The sequence below is a fragment of the Neodiprion fabricii genome, chromosome 7, assembly GCF_021155785.1.
Source record: "Neodiprion fabricii isolate iyNeoFabr1 chromosome 7, iyNeoFabr1.1, whole genome shotgun sequence".
NCBI lineage: Eukaryota > Metazoa > Arthropoda > Insecta > Hymenoptera > Diprionidae > Neodiprion > Neodiprion fabricii.
Window position 1 is genome coordinate 4,694,608 of NC_060245.1, and position 25,025 is coordinate 4,719,632.

General features: G+C 35.6%; 1 protein-coding gene and 1 long non-coding RNA gene across 3 annotated transcripts in view; both read right to left on the reverse strand.

Moving 5' to 3' along the window:
* LOC124186386 (growth hormone secretagogue receptor type 1-like) overlaps nucleotides 1–22,749 on the reverse strand; it is a 66,579-nt gene extending 43,830 nt beyond the window's left edge. For both annotated transcript variants that reach the window (XM_046578039.1, XM_046578040.1), the window contains exons 1-3: nucleotides 22,620–22,749; nucleotides 21,219–21,334; nucleotides 16,753–16,915 (exon numbers count right to left, since the gene is read on the reverse strand). In XM_046578039.1, coding sequence (XP_046433995.1) covers nucleotides 16,753–16,915; nucleotides 21,219–21,334; nucleotides 22,620–22,704 — 364 coding nt within the window. In that variant the 5' untranslated portion in view covers nucleotides 22,705–22,749. The remainder of the gene's footprint in view (nucleotides 1–16,752; nucleotides 16,916–21,218; nucleotides 21,335–22,619) is intronic.
* Nucleotides 22,750–22,804: 55 nt separating this feature from the next.
* Nucleotides 22,805–25,025, reverse strand: part of LOC124186967 — a 36,289-nt gene continuing 34,068 nt past the window's right edge. The window contains exon 4 of the long non-coding RNA XR_006871754.1: nucleotides 22,805–23,439. This is a non-coding gene — a long non-coding RNA (uncharacterized LOC124186967). The remainder of the gene's footprint in view (nucleotides 23,440–25,025) is intronic.

Here is a 25,025-nt window from a genome sequence, read left to right on the forward strand (position 1 = left end):
AGGAGAGAAAAAAAAAAACATAAAATTATTTGACTCGAGGCTCAAGCATGTTGAGAAAATCTCTATTTATAAAACGGAGAAAAAACTGGAAATGAAAGATTTAAAATAGACTTAACCATTCGGTAATCGATAACTTTTTACAAGCATCGGAGTAGATATTTTACAATTGAAAAAAATCCTATGAATTATTATTTTTAGCTTCAATTCAAATTTCCAACATCGGTAATTTGATAGCCAATTTTTTCAACACGAGGTTACAATTCTTATCACGACATTGTAAATTTACTTTTATAATTTCAACGCATTACTATTTGAGTAATGTTCGATTTTGCTTAACAAAAGAAAAAAAATATTTTTCGATGTGATCGAAGTTTTCTCTCAACAATCCTATCATGACAAATCAACACGGGTTTCAAGCTTGTCGCGTTTCTGATAAACTGTAACAAATGAATCGTTACGAAAAAAAAAAAAAAAAAATTCAAATATATATATACATATAGGATGAACGCGACTTCGTCAAAACGAAGTTTCAAGTCCAGCAGCGGAAGGGGGGGGATAAAGTCGGAGGAAAAACGATTACTGGATCAACCTTGGCCCCTCACTTCTGATTATACAAGGGTAGAGGTACCAACCAACCCATAACCAGAGTGTCGGGGCATTCAATTTACCGTCCAATTATTTAGCAGAATTATGTCACTGACTTGCCGCCGTAAATAACGGGGATTTAGTGCCGAGGTGCTTCTATGGTATATTCCAGGGATCTAATCTGCGGGATATTCGCTCGAGGAGTCCATTGTTTTCACATTCGCATTCGCAAGGGTGGACGATTGTCGTTATGTGGGTATGAAGCTCGTATTTTTAGGGTTAAAGTTGAACGGAGGTTTTTAACTTCCGAGGTACTCGAATGATTTTAAACACGATATTAAAAAACTTCCAACATAGAGGTTACGTCAGGCGTATTATTCCGTGTACGGGAGTCTCGTTTTATGGGGTCAAAGTTGAACTTTCGTGAAACCGCCGAAATAGTCGGACTTTGAAAGAGAGGAAAATTTTGAATAAAAAAAAAAAAAAATAAAAAAATCATCGATAATTCTGTGTCAGAATTGATAAGAATTTTAAGTCATCGTCCCTAAAGGTGGAATGAATTGTTTAATTTTTTCAACATTTCAATATGCTCAGAGCGTTGATATTTTGGTAATATATGAATGAATAATTAGAATCTAAGTGACTAGTCTACATGTAAGATTGTTGTATTTTTTTCAAGATTCGAAGAAAATTCGACGATGAACAGCAGCATTTTGCACGTTTGAATTTGCAAAAATCGCTACAGATAGAATTCATAGTTCGCTGCGGGGTGATGCGATTTTATTCAACAGATAGATCCACGTAAGGTTACATCGTCTTCAACGCTTTCGAACTTCCACTAAATATGAAATTCAGGAGGATCAGAATACCGCGACCAAGTCGGATAAGGGGTGGTAAAAAGCTTGAGCAAGGGATTCGCTGTACTCGCGTAATTTATGTATGGCGGTTAAAATATACTTTATAACGAAACAGAAGGTCCCAAAAGAGCGAAAGGACGACCAATTTTTGGATAAATTTTACAGTGGTGAGTTCGTTTTAAGAGGATGCTATAGTCAGTACATTTACCGACTGAGCGAAATGTCACTCTTTCTCACTATTATCGAAATCTGAAAAACAGAATTGTAAATACTGTCAATTCTCAAAGTTTGTAAAGATTTCCTTGATCCGGAGAGAAAAAAAAAAGGTAAAATGCGATACGCTTACTCTGTCGGTACTTCGAAATCCTCTTAACCGACATCCTCCTGTAATTACGCTTCTCTCGCCGTTGAGAAGAGTTCGGAATATTCACGTATAAATACGGACAATGTGAGATTCAGACATATATCAGTCGTGTCCATAACCTCAAACTTGCAAACTTTGTAGAGCAGAAAAGCCTGCACAAAGCTTTGATCATTCGGATATTTGAAATTTGTCACACTATTTCATCGATCAATTTCAATGACAGGAAGGTATAATTTCACAAATTTTTCGTCCAATCTCACGCTGTCCAGATTCTCCGCAGTTTCGGCAATCATTGTCGGAATTGTTGCCGCCAGTTAATTCGGGTCAACGCGATGGACGAAAATCCGTTCGATAAGACGACGTTGGCTCGAAATTCACGCATTCGGGATGAAAATCAATAGAGAATATTATTCCTGTTACGGAAAGAGAAAATTCAACGAGACGTGATCCCATCTCACATCCAAGATTGGACGAAATTATGAATCACAGTTTCGGGTTTGCGTCGCGTTTCGCCCCGAAAGTTACTCCCATTTTCTCTTCTCGACAGTCGTTCGCGACTAGAGATTTGCGGCGGGTTAGGGAACATCACCCACATATTGGATCTTCGAGTATTTCACCCCAAGAAATTCCATATGAACCGTCTAATGGCAGTTTTGAAGCGTAGATTCGTCAATTTGACTGCCAAGAAAAGAAACTATGACTCCGGAATAATGCTGCAAAAAAATGAATCCCTAGTTCACGGATATTTGTGCAATTTGCAAGATTTTGCCGTTTTTCTCCTGAAATTTTAACTCTCATTTCCAAATATTCGCGACGATAAATTTTCGGATTCGCTGTTTTGAAAAAAAAAAATTTTTATTCATATAAATATAGGTACGAAAGTTTGAAACTTTCCAAACAATTTCTAAAACATTTTTTGACCATGCTTGAATTTTACTGAGCGTCCGTTTTGGGTATAAAGAATTGCAACTAATTGCCCAAGAAGATTTTGGTGCAAATTTCACGCATCGCTAATCAATTAGAAAACGATGATAATACAGCGAACGTAAAAATCTTGTTCGACGGAATTCATTGGATTTGAAAACCAGATTTATTCACCTCGGACTTCAATAAATAATAATATCGAGCCTTGGGATTAGGGAGCTGATTTTCTTTGGGGTCGAGGATCTCTGTTCTATTTTGGTTTTGGTCCCTTTTGGGATTTTCTATAGGTTTCCGGAACTAAACAGAAGAGAAATGGGTGTCAACCAAATTGACCAATTTCTTTACTTTCCTGTATCTCATAGAGTCTGCGGCTATTTCCTTATAAGTGGGTCAAGTGGATCTGGGTTCGATTTACGTTGCTTCATATAATATGAAATCCCAAGTCTCCTCAGGTCTCGTTCGCATCGCAAATTCCTTCAATACTCGCTGAAATACGAAGTCAAAGTTTCTCGGATTCATTACACCTACAAATAATTTCAAAATGGTTCACCCAATGACAAATCTACTCACATTTCTGTCAAAAATCTGTGAAATCAAAAATATCATGACACTTTTTTCCTAAGATATATAATATATCTATTTCTATGATATATTTCCTATTCCAATTATCCAATATCCATTCGTAAAATTCTTCATTTTTCTCCGTAAAATACTATATTGTGTATTCAACCAAACCGAAATCTGATATATGGACTTGAGAACGTTGGAAACATACGAGAAATGAAAAAAAGCCGGAGGTTCAAGAATATGCATCGGAGAAAAAAAATTTTGCCTAAACGAGAGCGAAGGCGAATTGATTTAATTTGTGCTTCTTTATTTTCTCTCGAGAGAATCCAGGTATTCGCCCGCTTTGCTAATCAAGAAAGCTCATCCACTTTGACAACGTTACTTAAGGAAGGCTGGTATCGACGAGCCGAACCCCTGCGATTCTTATTTGAATCCAGTACCCGGTTCAGGGTGAAAATCTACTAACTAAGTCAGAAATTGTTCCAAGTAGTTTGAAACACACTCAACTACTTTCTTTATTTGTATACAGTTAAGATTGTGTCAAATGACAAAAGTATAAAAAATTGATCAAATCAGAACTTGTTCAAAGTAGTTTGAAACATACTTTACTAGTTTTTTTATTTTTGTAGATTTCATATTTAGTCAAATGACGGAATTTTGAAAAATCGACCAAATCGAAACTTGTTCAAAATAGTTGGAAGCACACTTAACTAATTTTCCTTATTTGTATACAGTTAAGACTGTGCCAAATGACAAAATTTATAATAATAATTTGAACGCGTCTGGCCACGTTATCGCGACACTTTGAATTTGCAATAATCATTGAAAAAATTGCCTCATTTTTCTGAATAATATAAGCAAAGCGAGTTTAGCACGGACTAGAATTGCATTTATAATATCTACGCGCATTGTAGCGTGTAAAGATAGATTATTATACATTTCTAGCGCAACTGACGAGCTTGCAATGCATGCCAATAACTCGTTGCCTCGTAACGATATCGCGTTGAAAAATAGAAATAAAAAAGAAAAAGTGAAAACAACGTTCAATAGCGGCGAGCGAATTTATCATGCACGAAAAATTTCGATAAAAAAATTGCAAACCCCTTCCATCAGGGGTTTTCCAACTCGCAAAATGATCCGCACGTTCAAAATCAACCGTGTAATGAATTTTTTTTTACCAATTTATTTAACGATTTAAAACACCAATAAAAAAATAAATAAATAAATAAATAAATAAATTGCTTTTCTACAGTAATAAAAGAGCTTCGTCTTTTCCGAATCAAAATTGCCTATTCCACATCAAGCAAGCAGTTTCTGTGGAGATGGAAAAATTTGTTTCCAAAAAATCAACCCTCTGATGAAAAATGAATATCCGCGAATATCCGCGAATATCCGCCCAGTATTATTTCTTTTCGCGTACATGATTATATACACTATTTATTTATCAGATATTTTTTGCACAACTCCCATGTATCCCGATTAAAATGGCAACTCTATACAGAAGTCGGGTTAACCCAAATAGATAATAACGTGCCAAGCGGGTTTTGTATTTTCCGCTACGTCATACACCGCTGGTCGTATGCTAATTCAGCCTGCGATTGATAAGGCATTTGCGTTAAGCTCACTCGGTATTAATTTGCATACCCGCTCTCCTGTTCGACAAATGGTTAAATGAGTGATTTTTCTTCGGAATTCAACCTATGCGTTTAGCCGCAACAACAATAAAATACTTCGCGTATTTTTCCTAGTCCAAAATCCGGATTTTTCATTCAGAATATCATCAAAATATTACCAGAGAAATTCAAACTTTTTGTAATTAGTTAAATTAAATATAATTACACCTCCCAACATGGACAAAAGAGAAAAAAAATCAGTTGGAAAATTATTCGGTATTACAAACAATGCAATTGCAGTTTTAGTTAGTGTTGAAACATTACACGAGCATTGAATTTGAGGAGATTGATTCGTTGCAAAATTAATCAACGGAACAAAAAATTATTCGACTTTGAACAATCGTTAATTTGAAACTATGATACTTTAAGAAATTTCACGAGACTTTCCAGAATTTCAGAGAACTTCCTACAGAATCTGATAAAATTTCAAACGCTTCACTGAATTCAATGCAAAAAGTATTTCAAAGATTTCACAGTACGTGATAAAATTCACCGAAACTTGTACGATTTCATAAAGCTTGACAAAATTTTGGAATATTTTTACCAGATTTTAACCAACATCACAAGATTTCATGAGATATCATCAAATCTTCATAACCATCGATTTCATGCTAAACTTCTGCGATGTGACGGCCCTGAAAAAAAATTCTCACTACCTGAACAAAAAAAGTAGAGACAAACTGCTTACTTGATGGCGATTAAATCGCGTGGTTTGATACAACGGTGGGGGGGGGGAGGAATTGATGTGCGGATTTGTCGAGACAATGTTTATTTTATAGGCCATTACCGTGCGTTTATTCATAAGAAAGAAAAAGAAAAAAAAAGGTAAAAAACCGAAGATAGTAAAGTGGCAAACGTCTGGTTGAATTACGTGGTGAAATTTAGCACAGAATGCATTGTCATGAAAGAGACACACTCTCACTCTCTTCTAGCCAGCTATAAACCTCTAACGTCTGTGCAACGAAAGGTTTTTCTAATTATGCGAGATCAGGACAAGTTCAGAAGGGTGTTCGTGACACGAAGAAAGCCAAAAAGCCCGTCTTGCCATCTAAAGTCTCTGTGCTTTAAAGTTTAGACCCACGGTTTAATCAATGTACAATTTTGACAGGCTGAGGAATCTCTCTTTAAATCCTCAAGGTTCGAATGACGTGAAATTTGGTTAAAGCGATTCAAAGTTGACGAGGTCTGAGCCAACCGGAGATCGGAAATGAATTGCAGAATATCAAACATGACAAAAAAAATTGAGGGATCAAGACTGCGTTCTCTTCAAAATTCTTCGGACAATCGTTTTCGTATTTTCTCATCTCATAGACCAGCAAAAAAATAAAAGGAAAATATTCCAGTCAACATTTTGTCGTTGTGTAAGCTTCTGAAATCGAAACGTAGAAATTCTTCAAGAAGATATCAAACAGACGGTGAGGTGAAGTAGAGGAAAGGTAGGTTATACCAGAGCCAATCTCAGTTTTGACGTTAAAAAAAAAAAAAAAAAAAAAAACCACGTAGGTGTCACGTATTTTCATCTCATCTAGACGTCTGCAAGCTCGGAGTTTGATCGAAGGCGAAAGCTTGTAGGGTGCAGCTGTTTCACGTTTAGTGGTTGAAGAATAAAGTTTCAATTCTCGACAGCTGCAGCTGTTATAATTTCGACTTATTGTCATAGATACCGTCAGTCTTGATTCCATTTCCATTTCCGATCACGGTCGTACTCCACGACCGTTCGTAACATGATTCAAACGGCATGGGAACTGATTATTTCGATTCTTAAAGAAAGAAAAAATGAAAAAACGATACTTTTTACAGCTCGGGCAATCCGGACTCTTTCCACTCGAATCTGAATCACCTGGATTAACTTTTACACCTGGGATTTGATGTCACTCAATTTCTCATGTCTATGGATATACACGCGTATACACACGTGGCGTGTCGGTTCACGGAGTGTTTCGCGACCTTTACCCTCCGACGAATCGCATCTTCTTACGGACCGGCAGATGCCAGGCAACTCGAAATAATAATAATAAAAAACAACAAAAAAAACACAGCAACTCAGACGTGTCATGAATTTCCGAAGAGTTACGAGCCATGTTAAACACAAGGGTGTTGAATTATCGTTGAAAACGTTCGGTGAATTTTTTTCTCAAAATTGAACCGGAGGCGTGCCTGTCAGTGGATGGATGAATAAAAATGTCACCCCGTTATTAGACTCGGTATTTTTTCACGACAAAAGTCGCGAATTGATCGGCAATTCAGACCAATTCGTGGGTGGCATGAAAAATAAAAAATTAAATTATAAACCTACCACCCCCCTCTCTCTCACTCTCTTTCTCTCTCTCTCTCTCTCTCTTTCTTTCTCTGGATCCTCAGGATCTACAAATTCGTTAAATAGACAGGTAATTTTATGATCACCTACTGAAATAAGATTTCGAACTCCAAGTGACAACAGAAAACTTTGTCATTTACGATCTCGTAAAACATATCCTACCCGAGTTAAGGATGTACTGGCTTTACATTCCCAATCAAAAGTGAGTCTCGTCGACGATATTGAATACTTTGTGATGGGATAAGAATCGGTAAAAAGTCAATCGCAGTAAAGGCGATAAGATAATGAAATTTGAATAATAATAAAGCCCAAAAGTTAACAATATATTGTTTAAACGAAACATTGTTCGACAAATTTTTAGGCAAGGTTTTTTTTTGTGTCATGCGAAACTGTTTGTTCAATGCCTCGGAAACTTCTTAATTGTAATGTACAAAGTTTTTACAAAAACGTATTCAAAATTCGCGATTTTTCCTCCATTTTCCAAAATTTCAAATTTTCGAAAAGGGAAATTTCAAGATGATGATAAAGTTGTTGAAAAATGCACGTACATACAGAAAAATCATCGAGATAATTTTACACGACAAGAAAATTTGTTTCGACAAATTATTGACAACTTTTGGGCATTATTGTTATTGAAATTTGATTTTCCTATCGTCTTTATCGCGGTTGATATTTTACCGATTTTAATCTAATCCCAAAATATTCAACATCGTATCGACGAGACTCACTTTTGGTCAAGATTGTATATCCAGTACATCCTCAAGTTGAATCTCCAGGGAAAATTGAATACGCTACTAAATTTCTCCCAGCGTTACGAGGTTATATTCGGTACGCATAACACTGTAAATCATAGCGCGGATTAGTTCCACAGAGTCAGTGTTCGCCGCTATGGATGTGGGCAATGGAAAAGCTCACTTCCTACAACTTGGATCTAGGCCAGGATTCGCCTCGATTATTCTGCCCTGTACGACGAGTGTTGCCACTGAAGGAATTACCGCGAAACGCTTTGATTCGAGTCAACGTCAAACGGAATGAAAGTGCCGAATGATTCGTTCCATCCTACAATATCCATCCTCTACTCTATCACTGGCGAATAAAATATGGTGCATGCACACGATCGTGCGGTCCATCAATGTTGATTCATTGTTCGACTAACCCAAGACGCGATAGCTCTCTGACTATTTTTTATAATCACGATGACATTCGTAATGCTTATCGTGATCTTGGATAAAGGTTGAGAGTAATTTGTACCCTATAAGATTACACGGTTTGTCAAACAACATTAATTAGTTATGGACAAAAAGAAGCGTCAAAATCGCTCGACAGCGGAATTCATTGATATTGAAATATGTAAAACCCGTGACTATGACTTGTACTTTGAAACGTCCGAATACTTGTCACTGACACATCGTAATTGGCAGTCCTACAAAAGAACTCCCTGAACTGTGATGGTACATCAAGCAGATGATGGGATTCGAACATCATGTAAATGTGATGGTAAAACAAGTTGATAATGAGATATGATCATCGGAAGAACTCCATGAACTGAATGTGACGGTACAAACAATTAGCTAATGAGATTCGACCATCATCGGAACAAGTCCACGAACTTGTGTATAACCCAATGATTACCACATGCTGAGAGTAGAACAAGTAGACGCATACACTATCCAAATGTTGTTAATTTCCATGAAAATGTGAAAGGTAACAGAGTTAATGTTAATTCGACAGATCGTCGGAATGGAGAACATCGCCAAGACACCATATGGCTCATACGGAATTCTATTGTCCTACGGGTACAAAGGTATGCGAATGCGCATTAGCTGGCACTTGTGAGTCGGGACTAATGCAACGTTTGACTGCACAAACCTTACAACAAGTTGCGTCCATCAAGCGCGAGGAGAAAATTGAAGACAAGCATATGCTGAGTAAGCGCAGTCGTTTCTAACTATAGAACCAATTGACTATCGAACATTTCGGAGTTTGATTACCTCATAAAAGTCCACGGACGGAATGGTTTGAAAAAAAAAAAGTTTGCAAAGGTTTGGTTCGCACTAATAATTGGAACCAACGACTGCCACTGATTTTTTTTTACATACTTTGCTGATGACGGGAACAGAATTTCAATAAAAATAACAACAATGATTTTATCCAAAAGATTAGTTTTCAGTTACTTCATTACACTCTTCGTTTGATTAACTTCCCACTGCTGTCTGGCGGAACTTGTATTCTTAGTCGGTTTTAATAAGCTAGCGACGACATTTGAATTGACAAGTTTTCATGGCACACATGTTCACCGGGATTGTAGAAATTTTCAGCTTAATAATAAGTTCGAGAATCTCGGAGCAGAGATTACATCCCGCTACTGCATGACTTTTGTGACGACATCTGCAACTCCAGCCAATATCCGTACGGACCGAAATTGAATTGCAACTTCGCAAGCGGAATATCTGCTCCGTTTCGATTCCGAAGTACGAGATGAATATATACGTCATTTCTTATAGTCAATCAATCCCGAATCCAAAGACCAATAAACGGTTTTACTTTATTAACAATCAACGCAGAGTTTGGAAACCTGAAACTTTTAACGCTACATCGAATATTACGATTGCAACGCGAAGTAAAGACCTGAAGAATTTGAGGGACACTTTTTTGAACCCAAAAAACATTTCCAAAGAAAGAATAAAAAATAAAAAACAGGCTTGGTACTTGAATTGTCAACGAAAATGCTCGTTAATCGTACCAACATCATTATGTCCGTGATATTAATTCAACAAAGAGCCTTTTATCGACATTTCAGCATTAAAGCTTTGAGCTCAACTCTGAAATATCCAAATACATAAACGGACAGCTCATTGTCAGTTTTTAATTACCGTTTCATTCGTTTGTTGGTATTATTACTGAAAACGAGTCATCTGCGCAATTTTAAACGCCTGCCTGAAATATTCTAAAAATTTTCCCCTAGCTCCCTCATTTTTTCCCCTAGCTCCATTATTTGTCCCCTAGCTCCCGAATTTTTTTCCCCTAGCTCCCTTATTTCTCCGCCGCTCGCAATCATGCGGAAAACAGAATATCGCACACTGCGAGAGAATGATACCTAATAAAACTGACTGTATTCTTTCACTCGGATCTGAAACAAAGCGCAAATTTACGTTCCCTTTATTTCACCACGCTTGCATGAATTTCCGTTTATGCCGTCTCGTCAGTGATACAATCTCAGGTATCTGGACATGTGAAAAAATTCCAAAAGATACCGACGAGCAGTCGTTCCGACGATGAAACTCAAAGGCGGTTCAACAGCTTGCAGACATCGAGCTTGCAGATCTGGATCGTCGCTTTCTTCGCGAGAGAAGAGACCAGGTGTTACACCGTGGCATGAATAGCCGAACAAACTTTTCAACGGAGCGGTTTTAATGAATAACGAAAAACACGGTGACGGACACGTTCTCAATATTTCACGTGAAATCACCGTTCGTTCGGCAAAGTTTCTTTCAACAAATGGTACGACATGACGTATAACGTCCCCCCCCTCCTCTCGACAAAAGCTGACGGCACGTTTTCAATGTACAATTAATCATTTGTGAAGTGAAGCTTTTCGAGAATTGGTTCGCTTGTCGGATTGAATTTAGTAATGTTGAGGTAACGAAACCTCAGGCTAAAAAATCGACATTATTGAACAATTTAAAAACGATTTTCAAGGAGTTGTTTTTTCACAATTAACGTATACTTTGTTGATAATGGTTTAACGAATCTCGGACATACCTTAATATTCGAAGCAGCGATTTTTAGGTTTTTATTTATTTTTTTTTTTAAGAAATTGAAAACACTGGAGCAATTTGAGTTTGAGGGCATTACTGATATCACTGTCCAACTTTTAATAGGTAGAAAACTTTGTTTTGAGTTGAAAACACCTTTTCGGGTTCGAGCTAGTAACGCAAATATTGGTGGAAAAAAAAAATGTACGATTATGAAAAAAAAAGTTGCGTTTATCGAGCAAAAATATTTAGAAAAATTTGTATAAAAAAAAATGTTGGAACTGAAATTCAAAAATCTAGCCACAAGCTAGAATCGATGAACAAGTTTTCAAGATTGTGTCTAAAAGTTTCAAGTCGATCGGATAAAAATCGACCAAGGAATCTGGGCCAACGGATTGAAAACCTGATCGTTCGCTACTTGTACGCGCCGTGCCGCCATTTTGTTATTAATTACAGTGCAAAAATTCTAAAATGTTCCTTAAACTGTGAATAACAAAGCCCTCAAACTCAAATTGCTCAAAATGTTTTAATTTTCTTGAAAAAAAAAAAAAATAAATAAATAAAAAATGACTCTTAGAAATCGGTCCGATTTTAAACCATCCAAACTGTAACTTCCCCTTTAAACGTGCATAGTTACTAACATTATTATTTTGTTTACTTGAGATACAGAATTACTGGCGTTATTACAGAGATGCCAGTCGAACCGGAAGACGGATAATCCTGACGGCGCGTTGCACTTTTGTTTTATTCGACATTTCCATCGCGTTTAGAGACGTTTAAATTTTTTTTTCGACGACACGCTGCGATGAACTTGTTGCAGTCCGAATCGCCCATCCTGAAGAGTGGACTTAACGTTCCGCATGACACGCACGTCCAATGTTACACGAGCACAGAAGGACGTTTCTACCTTCGTGCTTTTTCCAAGCGATTTGGTAAGTAGGATGACGTGTTATATCCGTTGTTAAAACTGCCTACATCACACCCCGCATTTTCAAACATCCGGAGCTCAGCTATCATCCGAATGGACTTTACTCCAAACTACTATTCGCCCCAGGCTAGAAGAGCTCGAGATCGTAAACCTTCCAACGATCATCGTTTGTCCCGCCTGCTTCTAGTTGGACCTCAGCTGCTCTTCGACTCGGACCTTACCCTAATAACAAATCAATTCGTGACTAGTTGAGGGTCCTTTACGATCGTTTTAAACCCATCGTCAAGGGTAGGTCGAAATTTCCTGGATTCCGAGATTCGAAAATGTTGTTTTCATCTCGTAGCTCCGACGTGTTCAATCTCTTTTTATTCACGTTTCAATATCTCCGAGATCAAGAATACGGTGAAACCGGTAGATAATTAAAATTTCAACCACCGAACAGTCGAAGTAGTCTAGAATTAAAAATATTCGGTACACGGCTGAATTTTTGTTCAAGGGAAATTTCGACCCTTGGTATCTCAAAGCTGAAGTCATTTTTGAGCTGCATAGCCGGCGTAATTCGAGAAAGCATGAAAATTTGACGTTTTTTTTTGCGTTTTCCTCAAAAACCGCTATCGACAGATGAAAAATGTCTCGATCATCGTGTAGAGCGGAAAATTCTGCATTTAATCGCGTCCTCATATGTCGGAAACAGAGCCGGATTGACAAATTAATAAAAAAAGAAATTCTACTTATCGACGGAATCTAGGGAATTTTGGTGAAATAATTTCCTTTTTCCAAAGTCGTTAATCCCACTCCGTTTCCTACATACAAGGACGCAATGAAATGCAGAATTTTCCGCTCTACCCGATAATCAAGTATTTTTTCATCTATCGGTAGCAGTTTCTGAGGGAAAACGTTCAAAACCTCAGATTTTCCTGTCTCCCTGAAACTCCGTCTATGCGGTTCAAAAAATGACTCCGGATTTGATTTCCTGAGTGTCAAAAAGCTGAATTCCGAAAAATGCGACCTTTTCCCGAATATTTTTTACTCAGACCCATTTTAACTGAACTAAATAATAATAAACTCTAAATAAGTTAAAAAGCACAGTTTCAGTTCATAGATGAAAACATGAAACAAGTTGACCAGGTGATTCGAATTCAGCGACTCAAAACTACCCTCAACGGATTTCAAAATGATCCCACTTCCGAGATACGGATCAAACTGAAATTGTAACGCGATCGCATCACGTGATCGCATCGTGAAAAAGCAGAGCTTTCAGCACAAAACACCTTCAGAATATACACCTAATTGGTTCGCTCGTTCCATCGCTTTTCTCCCTACCGTAAACTGCACTTTGGATTCGTTTCCTTCACCGCCTCTTCGACGCGAGTGTTCGTCGTCCTGCACTTCCGTTGCAGGCTTATACGTACAGCGACAGCTTCCGGTTTGAAGGTCGCTTCGGTATTACTCTTATCTGAGCTTTTGCAATTTTCGTGACGGTCTGAGTAGAAGAACGTTTTCCCTCTATCTTAAAACAGCGATGTGAACGATAAGAGTTAACTATACTTGAGTGCACTCGCAGTGATTATTATTTGTGCAACTGGACGAGGGTCGAGAAGCTTTTGCCCTGAATTGGTTCGAAATGTGCAAGGGTTGGATATAAAAAAAAAGAAAAAAGAAAAACTAGGGATGTGATATTCGACATGAATTTTTCGCGGCGTCCGTTTTTCCTCGCCTTCTACCAATCTCCGTTTTTTTTTTTTTTTTTTTTTTTGTAACTTTATTCCAAACGACTTTCCTAATGTCAAAGATATGCCGCGATACTGCAGTCAAACGTCGCATATATATATACGAGGGGGACAAAGTTGCGATCCGACTCTGATAAGAAGCAAATCTAACGTCGTCCGCAGCTCATAAAATCCGAGCACTAAACTCTCTCGACCGGTGAAAATATCCAATAGCAGAGTTAACGTCTAGCCATTTTCCAACATTTATACGTACACGTATGTTTGTACCTTGATTCGACCCGATGTTGATATGTATTTATGCATTGGGTGTGTTTCGGAAAAAAATATTATCACGATTTTTTTTAACTTGGGATCTCTGAAAAGTTTGTTCAGGTTGAATGAAATATTTTGGATGAATGTGGAATATGGTGAAAATTCGATTTTTCACTTTATGGTTACTCATATCTTTTACATTTGTTTTGAATTTAGGAGGAACAAAAGTGAAAATATGTAAGAAAAACAAACCTTTTTATTTATTACTACATAAATGAAAATATCAATCTACCAAATATTTTTTCATGTTAAATTCAATTATATTAACGTCACTTGCACTTTCAAACCTTCGTCAACAGAGTGTCTAGTTTTAAAAAATATACTGAAATCTATCGAAAACTAAACTTTAAATTGAAAAATCTTTCGAAAAAAAGTTGTCGCATACGAAGGGCCCGTTAAGGCCCAACTTTTTTTTTCTCAAAACAGAACCTGCTTTTTTTTATTACATTTTCTTATTTCTCATTGGCTATTGAGTAAGTTTTACTTCTAGTCAATATTTTGGTTTTTCGTCTTCGAACAGGCCCAAAACTTTATTCGAAGTTGTCTCGCGAAAAGAGTGGCGACACGTTAATCTTTGCGAAGAATTTGAAAACGAGAACGAGTTCTACGATGAACGTAATTGTTCCACATTGAAAAGTGTTCAGGCGCTTGTTTACATTGTTTTTTTTTTTTTTTTTTCTTAAGCATCGCTAAGCGCTTACGAACCGCCGGCATTAGCGTTACGTGATGTACACCACGAAGAGGTTCTTAAACGCTTAGCAATGCTCAAGAAAAAAAAAAAAAAATGCAAACAAGCGCCTAAACACTTTTCAACGTTGAACAATTCCGTTGATAGTAAAACTCGTTCTAATTTTTCAATTCCTCGCAAAGATCGACGAAAACTTGGAGTAACGTTTTGGGTCTGTTCGAAGACCAAGACCAAAAAAAAGACTACGAATCAAACTTACTTGCTTTTCAATGAAAAACAAGAACATGAATTGAAAAATAGCAGGTTCCGTTTAAAGAACAAAAATTGGGTCTCATTGGGCCCATCAGAGGTCCCGGACCAAAAAACTGGGATACTCGTCCGATGTCCTCTTTCACATCCGACAAATTTTGTTCCTATGATTTTTCGATTTGAAGTTTAGTTATCGATATATTTGAGTATATTATTCAAAACGTGACACTCTGTACGTTAGTTCCTGTATTTTACAGCTATTTGATCAGACTTCGTAACGTTTGGCAGATCCTTAATTCTGCAATCTCGATTCAATCGCGGTGAGAAACGTTGCAGGTAGAATAGTTTATATCAAAGCTACGACGCGTCCAATTGCATAAATGCATCTGCAATGTTGCATCATGTGAAGCTAATTTGCATCGCTGTCACAGCTGCAGCAACATTGCTGCAACTGTTCCGAGACGTGATCTTTGTACATTGCAAATGGAGGAACGTGCTCGCCATATTATAAAACAGCGTTGAAATTGTACAATTTTTGCAATTATAAACGACGACAGTATCGCCGAAAAATTATCAATCAAAACGCGATTATCGACTTATTTTACAGACGCCTTCGGAGTAAAACAGGTAGCGTTTAAAAAGCTGTTTGAATATTGTGGTAAATTCAATTGTGGTAAAAAATGAAAATATTTAAGAACCGAGCGGTAACAGGAACAAAAAATTTCTCTCAGTGTAGAAATATTAAACGCATAAATCGTCGATCGTGATGGTCGATAAAAACGATAATAAATGGTTTGACATTCGCATGCACGTTGTATTATTTTTCGTACGTAAAACAACGAAATTTCACGACAATCGTGCAAATTTTTACGGTCAAACATAAAGTGGCTTCGAGCTTTTTGTTTTTATATTTTTATCTCGTTTTTTCATCGTTGCGTTTACGGTTTTCCATTCGGTTCGATTTCATTTTACCTCGCGCCTTGATCAAAACCGTTCTGCCGAATTCGACATCTCGATATTCTCGCCTTCAAATATCTTTCTGATAACTATTTTTTTTTTCGTTGTATTCTTTTCACTATATTTCGAACAAGATCTGAATATTTGCAGTTGCATCATTTCCTATAAATATCTTCAAACAGTCGGCGATTTTTTAATTTCTTTATCTAACGTGATAAATCACGTGAAAAATTCGTTGATATTTTCACAAAACCCAAATATAAAAGAATTAATAAACTACAAAAATTACGACCGTTAAAATTCTTTTACCAAAAAATTGAAACTTTGATCATATTTTCTATTTCATACCCGAAATATTCTTGCAGTGCATCGGTTAATTAATTCAACTGGCACGTGCGATCGAATTTTTCAATCCACGATATTTCCGCGGGAAATAATCTTCCTGTCATTACCAGCCTGGGGGTAAAAATGAAAATTCGCAAAACTGTTGGCAACAGACTCCAACCGCGAAATTGATTCGCAGTATATCGAATCGATATGTTTTGTTCAAATTTGAAATTCAAGCGTTCAAGTTTCAGGTTAAACTCCCCCCCAAAGTAGAAAAAAGAGAAACCAAAGACCGACGACAAATAAATTCACGGCGACGGAAAAATCACATCAGTTTTCGGTATTCCGCGATTCGAATTTTTGACTCTAAGGAGAAGAAAGAAAGAAAGAAAAAAAAAAAAAAAAAGGTCATATTATACATACGCTCAGGTTTTTGACAAATTTCGAAATTCTATTCGATGAAACGGATGTCAAACCCGGTGAAGTAGGAGAGTAAATAATGTACAACTCAGGACTCACACATGTGTTCACCCAGCGCCCAAATTTCCGGCCTGGAGTTGACTTCGACTAAGACAGTCGGAGCGCAGACGAGAAGCACGCAGAGATCAGCAACGCTCAGGTTGACCAGGAAGATGTTAGTGCTGTTCCTCATGTCTTTGCCCCGGAAGACGACGAGCGGAACCTGAAAACGCAAACGTGAACAATCCTTTAGGAAACAACATGCCGGGGCATTCGAAATTTCGCAAACAAATAATATTTAAGACAAATATAATCGTTTCGAAATCATCTTCGCGTATATATTTCTAATTCTATCTCTCTGTCCGGAGAGAAATTTTTCTCAGCGTACGACTCAATTATTTTTTCACAAACTATTCAAACGGCAAAAAATCAAACACCAAATAAAAAAAAAATAAAAAAAAGCAGGATAAGTCCCGTAATGAAATTCAAGGCACGAGAGGCTTACGGCTAATTATTATTATTATTATTATTGTTGTTGTTGTTGTTGTTATTGTTGTTGTTATTATTATTGCTATTCGGCCGAGCCTTTTCGAAGCGTGCCCGCGTACAGCTTTTGAATTATTCCTGTAAAGCCGGGTGTCGCCTTTAACCGTAGATTCTAGGTGAGGTCGTGTAATCCGGCGAGCTGCACTGTCACGGGGCTCTGATTTGTGGACGAAATATATTACCGAGGTTCTAAAACGGCGCGGAGCGAGGCGCAAAGAAGGCAAGAAGAAGGAGAGAGAGAGACTCTCGAACAACCGCCGGATGAAAGTCGTCGAAAGAATTTTGCCGTATCTGCGGATTCTCACCGTTTTCAGAAAAATTGCCTCAACCTTACACGCGAACGCACGCGTACATGACATACACGTGTGTGTGTGTGTGTGTGTGTGTGTTTATATATATATATATGTATATAAGCAATTTTAATGCAATTGAAAATTATTTTGTTTTTTCTAGACATGGAATGGAAAATTTTAAACTAGAATGTTCGAAAAGGAATTTACCGTTAAAAGCAGAATTGATTTCAGCAAGGTTATTTGTCATTGAAAAGTAGAGCTTTGAAAATTATAAAATTGTCAACTGACTTACTTCCTCGTTGAAAATCACAAACTATAGAATTTTTAAGAAAAATTTCGTAATATTTAGTAACAAGTTTTAACATTTTGCAATTGGCTGAGAAAAAAAAAAGTTGACTTTACTATAAATTGAACATTGAGCTTGAATAACTGTGGAATAAGTCGATTTATCAAAAAATGATACGAGACACTTTTTGTAGACTGTTCAATTTCCCATAAAAATTGGTACGAGTCATTTGGATTTGTTTATTGGTTCGTGAGGTACAAAATTCTAAGAAAAAAACAAACAAACAAATTTCCTATGCTATTTAAATGGAAAATAGAAATCCGCGATGAGCGACTTCTAAATATTAATATTAAGAGCTCCGCTTTTGACAGGCGTCTTTTTTCACCCCTCCGAAAGTATTTCAGAGGGGATTTTGAATAAAAAAAAAAAGTAGATTTTTTGGAACCAGTTTAATATATATATATATATTTTTTTTTTATACATGTATATATATATATATATAAGTGGGTAAAGAAAAGAAACGCTTGGGTCGGGAGAGACTTGCGAAAATTGATGTCATCCGTCAAGTATTGATTGTAGTACCTGATCGTGTCTTCCATACTCAAGGTAACAATCAGGGAAAATATCACGTCTCAATACGTGCTCATTTTTCGAAAATAATTCAATTTGAAAGCAAGTGGAGAGAGTAGAAAATTACTTTGACGACTGACAGAAAACGTTGACTTTTTTACCTTACATATTCAAGGTGAGAAAATGATCATGATAATTTTGTCGATTCTCGTTATACGTAATGAAATAATAAAATATTGTTTCTGCGATTGAATTTGAAGTAGAAAATTATTTGCGCAGACTAAAACTTAACAAATTTTTTTTTTTTTTTTTTTGCTCGATTAGTTTCGATTGAGTATATTATTTAATCTTTTTTCTTTGTTTATTAATTATTTAGTTTTGAATATCGTAAGAATTTAGTGAATTGTTTAGACACCTGAAGACGGATTTAGAAAAAAATATTTCCAAAATCGTACAAAATTTAATTTTTTCGACGCTCTTCTCAAGCTTTGGTGAAAATCTTTGAAATTGCTTCAATATTTATTAAATATTTGGATGAAATTCGAACGTTCTCGGAAACTTTGCACAAAAATGAATGAAGATTCTGAAGAAGGAGAAGAAAAAAGAAAACAAAAAATTACCACAAGTACGATCGTCAAAAAATTATCAGGATCAGTAATTCGTTGTAAAAAGTATATTCTACGAAAAATTTACTGTACATCAACACCGATAGAGAGAAAACAATTTTTATATGATTCCGAGTCTTCATTAAGTTGGCTATAAATTTTCGAGTCGATCGTACCGAGATACGATTAGGTAAAAAAAAAAAACAAAAAACTTCATCCAACGCAGTAATATTGCGATAAATCTCTTTGCATAATGATAAAAACAAAAGTGTCATTACGCGTTTGTGATGTGACGGGAGTGAAAAACGCTGAAAAGATTAGGGATGTGAAAAAAAAAAAAATAAATAAATAAAACAGAAAAGTGATATAATATTGCATGGTTCGTAAATTGAAAAAATACAATCGATCAAAAAACGAAGCTTTTAAACTTTCGTGTTAAAATTTGTTCCTTGTGTTAAATATTTTTCAACACAGTTTTTTCTTGTCGACATAATTTTTCTATCGAATTACAGTTAATTGTATGTTTTATTTTTTTTTTTACCCAATTCTCGATGAAATTTCCGTGGGTTAAAAAAAAATAAATTCACCCCGTGCGACGAAAATTCAATTGAGTTTGATCGAATTTATTCGCAGCTTTGCAAGCTTTGTATGAACAAATTTTTTGTATCCTTTTTCCGGTGTCTTTAAAAACGTTTCCGTTTAATCAGAATCGAAAAATATAGTTCCAGGTAGAAAATGAAAATTAGTTTTCATTACGATCACTGTTGCTGACAAATGAAATTTTCCTCATTGCATATTTTGGAGAGTCGAATTAATGGTTCAAAATCGCGTCCCCGTCAAAGCTTGCGAAAGTATTTTACACTTGCGGTGAAATAAGTTGTCGAGCCTGAGAAATTCTCGGAGCATTGTTCGGCGCGGCATATTGTAATATAATTTATAGCGCGTTATAACGAGGCGTGGCTTGAGCTTTAGCTTATTCGAAGCTCGAGCTTTAGTTCAGGAAGTTTATCACCCCACCATTCGACTTTGGCAGTTTACTTAATTATCAAGCTATAAACGGTTGGCTTTTATCCCCGTGTTTTCAGTGTGATAAATTTCAAATCAAACGTAAGAAAAATATCCGACAAATCGCTGTAGATTCAAAGCTCAAAAATTATCATTCTGCGGTGAAACAAACTTTATTCCCGCATCCAGATTTAGGAAATTCGATTGCCAAATGATACGAATTTCCCTTTAAATCGAAATATCACCAAAACGATAATTATCAACACTGTGTGTTCATCGAATTGGATTTGAAGAGACCAAAAAAAAAAAGAAATTCTTTGTGAAGATAGAACAGAAAATCAAAGATTATTAGTAATAATCAATTACAGATCAAAGGATTTGTAAAATTGGTGCTTTTTCGCTTTTCACCGAGTTAGCTTAATTTTTATAAATTTAAACTCAGATTGACGGGGCAAATTAACTTTGTAGAAAAAAAGAGAGAGAAAAAAAAAATTAAAATTAGTTAAACGCGTGATGAAAACTTTGAATCAATCGTTTTGCATTTCGAAATATTATGGTTTTTTTTTTTTTATTTATAACGAACGGTTGTTTAATAGGTTGCATTTGTTTTCTTTGTATCGGATAAGGGTGGAATTGTTTAGAATATAAACTAACGAATCGAGATGAACCTGTGTATTTAGTATATTTTCGTAAGAAAGCGTGGAGATCAAATGATGATAACGTTAAACACGTTTCGTCACAATCGGTATAACAATTGTTACATTTATAAATACTGAGAGAATTTATCAGACGAATTTGCGATATAAATTATATCTTTATACAACAATCTGTATACTTTTTCCCGGGTTCATTAGCTTGACTTTCCAAACTCGGGAAGAGAAAGATCGCGAACTGAATTGATGAAAAGGCGATGCCTGTTTGCCTCTGAAATTCTCGTTCACGATGATTAGAGACGTGGGAAATTTTTATTTTTATTTTTTTTTTGGAGATATAAAGAATCCGCCGAGCCGAAGCAAAATCAAATTTTTACAGTTGAATCCTGAATTCAAGTCGACGGGTTGTTTAATCGCATTTTATTCAGGTGTCATTATTGAGCTTTGAATATTTTATGAGATCTGATTTTACGCGATTATTCCCACCACGTGTAAATTCTCATTTTTTATTTCATCTGACAATTTTTTTTTCACACAATTTCACTCAATTAAACCCATGAAAACTCACCATCAGATTACCGACGACTCCCAGCACCATGACAAGGATGCAAACTATCATGGAGGTCGTCCTGATGTAAGCCGGCAACATGTAAGGCGGCATAGTCGCGTTCCCAAATCCATTTTCTGTAAAACGAAGGTGAAGATGAACACATTTTGCATTTCAAAAAATTATCGACCGTCAAATTTTCCGACTCTTGTACAAAATTGTTCATTCGAAAAATACTTTTTTGCAGGGTTTTATTTCACGATTGAAATAACGAAGGTAAAAAAAACAAACAAAATTAATCTGTAATTGATAATCGTATTTTATTAATTCAAAAGTCTTTTTATGGGAGTTGCAGTTATTTGTTTAGTTTGGTTTTTTTTTTTGGTTTTTTTTCAGAATCTCGATGAAAATATGAGAAAAAATTTACATCAGATTTATCGATGACAGATCAAATCGCGAATAAACGCAAAAATTTCCATTTTCAAACAAATATTACCGTCAATTTGTTTTTTTTTTTTTCAAGTTTCTTACGATAAATTTCTAGATTTCCGTACCAGGTTCACCATGGATTTAAAATGTAAAAACCTTTACCACGATAAAATAAACCGAACAATTATTCGGGAATTGGCGTGAATTAAAATTCAATTATAGCACGTTAAACAATTTCATGATTATTTAACTACGTCAAAACAATCAAACCAAACACCTCGAGTATTCAAAATTTCCTTGTCACATTTACGAGGCGGTAAAAACTGAAGCACAAAATTTTTTCCAAAAAAAAAAAAACACAATTCGTCAATATCTACAGAGAGAAATTCAGTAACACGTGAAAAGTGCAAAAATTTCTTTTCGTGATAGTTCATAATTTCTAGACACTCGTTCGGTCTTCTTTTTTTCTTTTTTTTTTCTTTTCTCATTTCTTTTGCGTATTTTCAGAACGAAACTCCACGGAGTGAAAAACACCCTGGATACAATTTGGCATAGTGAAAGCCATAGACTGAATACATACATAGATATACATACATATACATACATACATATACATACATATATATATATATATATATATATTTATACACTTTTCTTCACTAGGCATGTATATTCGATCCACTAAAATCGAATCGCTACCCTGTTATCGCTTCATGAAGCGAACGAAATAGGGGAAAACGATGCGGTGCGATTTTTTTCGCTCTATATAGCTTTCGCATCGCGTTTCATCAATTCAATAGTATCGCCTACAGAATGCGAAAGCCGATCTAACAGTTCGGTAAACTTGATGCAACGTGTGAGAAAAAAAAAAAAAAAAAAAAAAAAAAAAAACCAGTTAATTATTATTCTGAAAAACGTACTTGTAACATTTTTATATGATGTTCTTCACAGTGTGATAAAATATTGCTCTGTTAAAAATTTGCAAAAACTCACCTAAGGATCCATCCGATAGTGTAGATTCGGTGATTACACTTGGATAGTACGAAGAATTCAAACCAAGAGACATGTTTGTAAACATTTTCACTGTTTTTACTCCCTGCGAGTTCGCGATTAACAACAAGAAGAAAAAAAAAAACAACAAACAAACAAACAAACAAAACAACGTATTAAATATATTTATAAACTTTATAAACGAGATTTAATTTGGAAAATTAATCGAATCAGCCTTTTTCATGATAATCACCATTCGTCGAATTAAAGATTTTCATTATTCAACCACTTTCACCACACGCACATATTATTACGTTATATTTTTCACATTTATTTCCATTCCAATTAGCGTTGCAACATCTTTTCTTTTCTTTTCTTTTTTTTACCTCTTTTATCGTTTTCGCAGTAATTGCAAAAATTTCACGCACGAACCAACGAATCAATTTCAATTAACACTTTTTAAATATTGAAAATAAATAAAAATTTTCGAATCTTGTCGACAAACTTCGTAAACATTCGCGATATTGTTTCAATTTATCGTGTGAATATTCTAGCCACCAAAGAGCAGCAAATATCGCGATTATCGACCGCTGGAAGGAATTTTAAACTCAATCGAATCACTTGATCACTTTAACCGAACAGTAGCAATTGCTTTTTAGCCAATGTATGATTTCCGTTTTCTCGAAGCGATCGGAGTGCAGTATTTTTGGCATGTTTGCACCCTTTAACGCGTATCAAATCAACGTCTAGCTGTCCAGGATTGCTGCCAAGTGAATCATCGTCGTCGTCCGATGATTTTTTCGCGAACGATTCGCCACCGCATCTGTAAAAATCGTTCAACACTGACAATGAGAAAATCTTCATTTGTTACGGTGACTAGAAAAATTGAGTAAAGCAGGTATAGTTAAAAAAAAACTGTTTGAATATTGTTGGAATTACGAAGTATATTTTGTCGATTTTGGTAAAAAATGAAAATAGTCGAGGACTGAGCGGTAACTGAAACTAAAAATTTCTCTCATTGCAAGTGTAGATTATTTGTGTTTGCTAACGCTTGTATTACGCCCACACAATGTACGCTATTGCAAGATCGCCTTGCGCCAGATGTATTGTAACAATTAGGTATTCAGGGCAGTAAATGAAATAATTATCGAAGAGAGTGGTTTACGATTGAATGAAAATTATAATTTCAATTTCAATTTTTTTTTTTTTTCTCCTCTCGTAGGTGTCGGTAAGAATTTTTCACGAGCTAAACTTTACGTTGACAAATACGAATTAAATTTGTAGACGAAAAATACGCACCGAGCATTGAATTTAATCACCTGTGAATACATGCCTGCCAATTAATCTAACAAATTAGCTAATTAACGACCGACTAATTTCCTCTCTCTCTCTCTCTCTCTCTCTGCAAGTGTTTGTAAAATATTTTTGAAACGATCAATAAATCATGATGGAAGGGGAAAAAACAATAAAAATATTTTGTTTTTACACGACGTACGGAGACATTCTCAGTTTATAATATCGTGATTATTTATGCGACGTATCGTCGCGAGTTTCAATTCATCCGAAAAATATATAAACGTACGTTATAGACCGAAGCCTGAAATAGACTGAAAAGCCATTTACATTCATTTGGTCAATATGCTTTGATGTTACAGACACGGGCGTATTGTAGGAGATGGCAAAGGTGAGAGTCGAGAGACACTCTCGCGTAGCGAGGCAATAAACAGAGACGGCTTTGAAAAACATCTTGGTGCAAAGTTACAATGTCAAAATCATGTGTTACATGATCACATCGATTAACTTCGGGTTTCTATCAACAACGTGTAAATTTCTACAAGTCACCGAAGTCCGTCAAAATGAATTTAGAATTATCAGGTATCGAACGATAAGTTTATTGAAACGCACAAATTTTGATATTAAAAAAAAATGCCGGGTCAATGTTCAATATTAAAGAGCGATAAAAAGTATATTTTTCAGTTCAGAATTAATAAAGTTTGAGCTAATCAAGTTTATTGAAACGCACAAATTTCGATATAAAAAAGCCGATTTAATGTTTCATATTAAAGAGCAACAAAAAGAATATTTTTTAGTTTAGAATTAATAAAGTTCGAGCTACTCAAATTTATTGACACGCACAAATTTTGATGTGGAAAAAAAAAGAAAAAAAAAAAAAAAACAACAACCGATTCAATGTTTAAAATTATAAATCAATGAAAAAACCAGAAAAAAAAACTCGAGTGATTGTGAAATAAAAATTATTTTCCCATTCTGTTATTGGTCTAAAGTATAAAACTTTAGACCGAATTTTTTATACATCGGAATTTGTGCGTTTCAAAAAACTTGTCGTTCCATTAGCCAATAATTCTGAATTGAACGTAAATTGAAAATCGACTTTATTACGTATGTTAA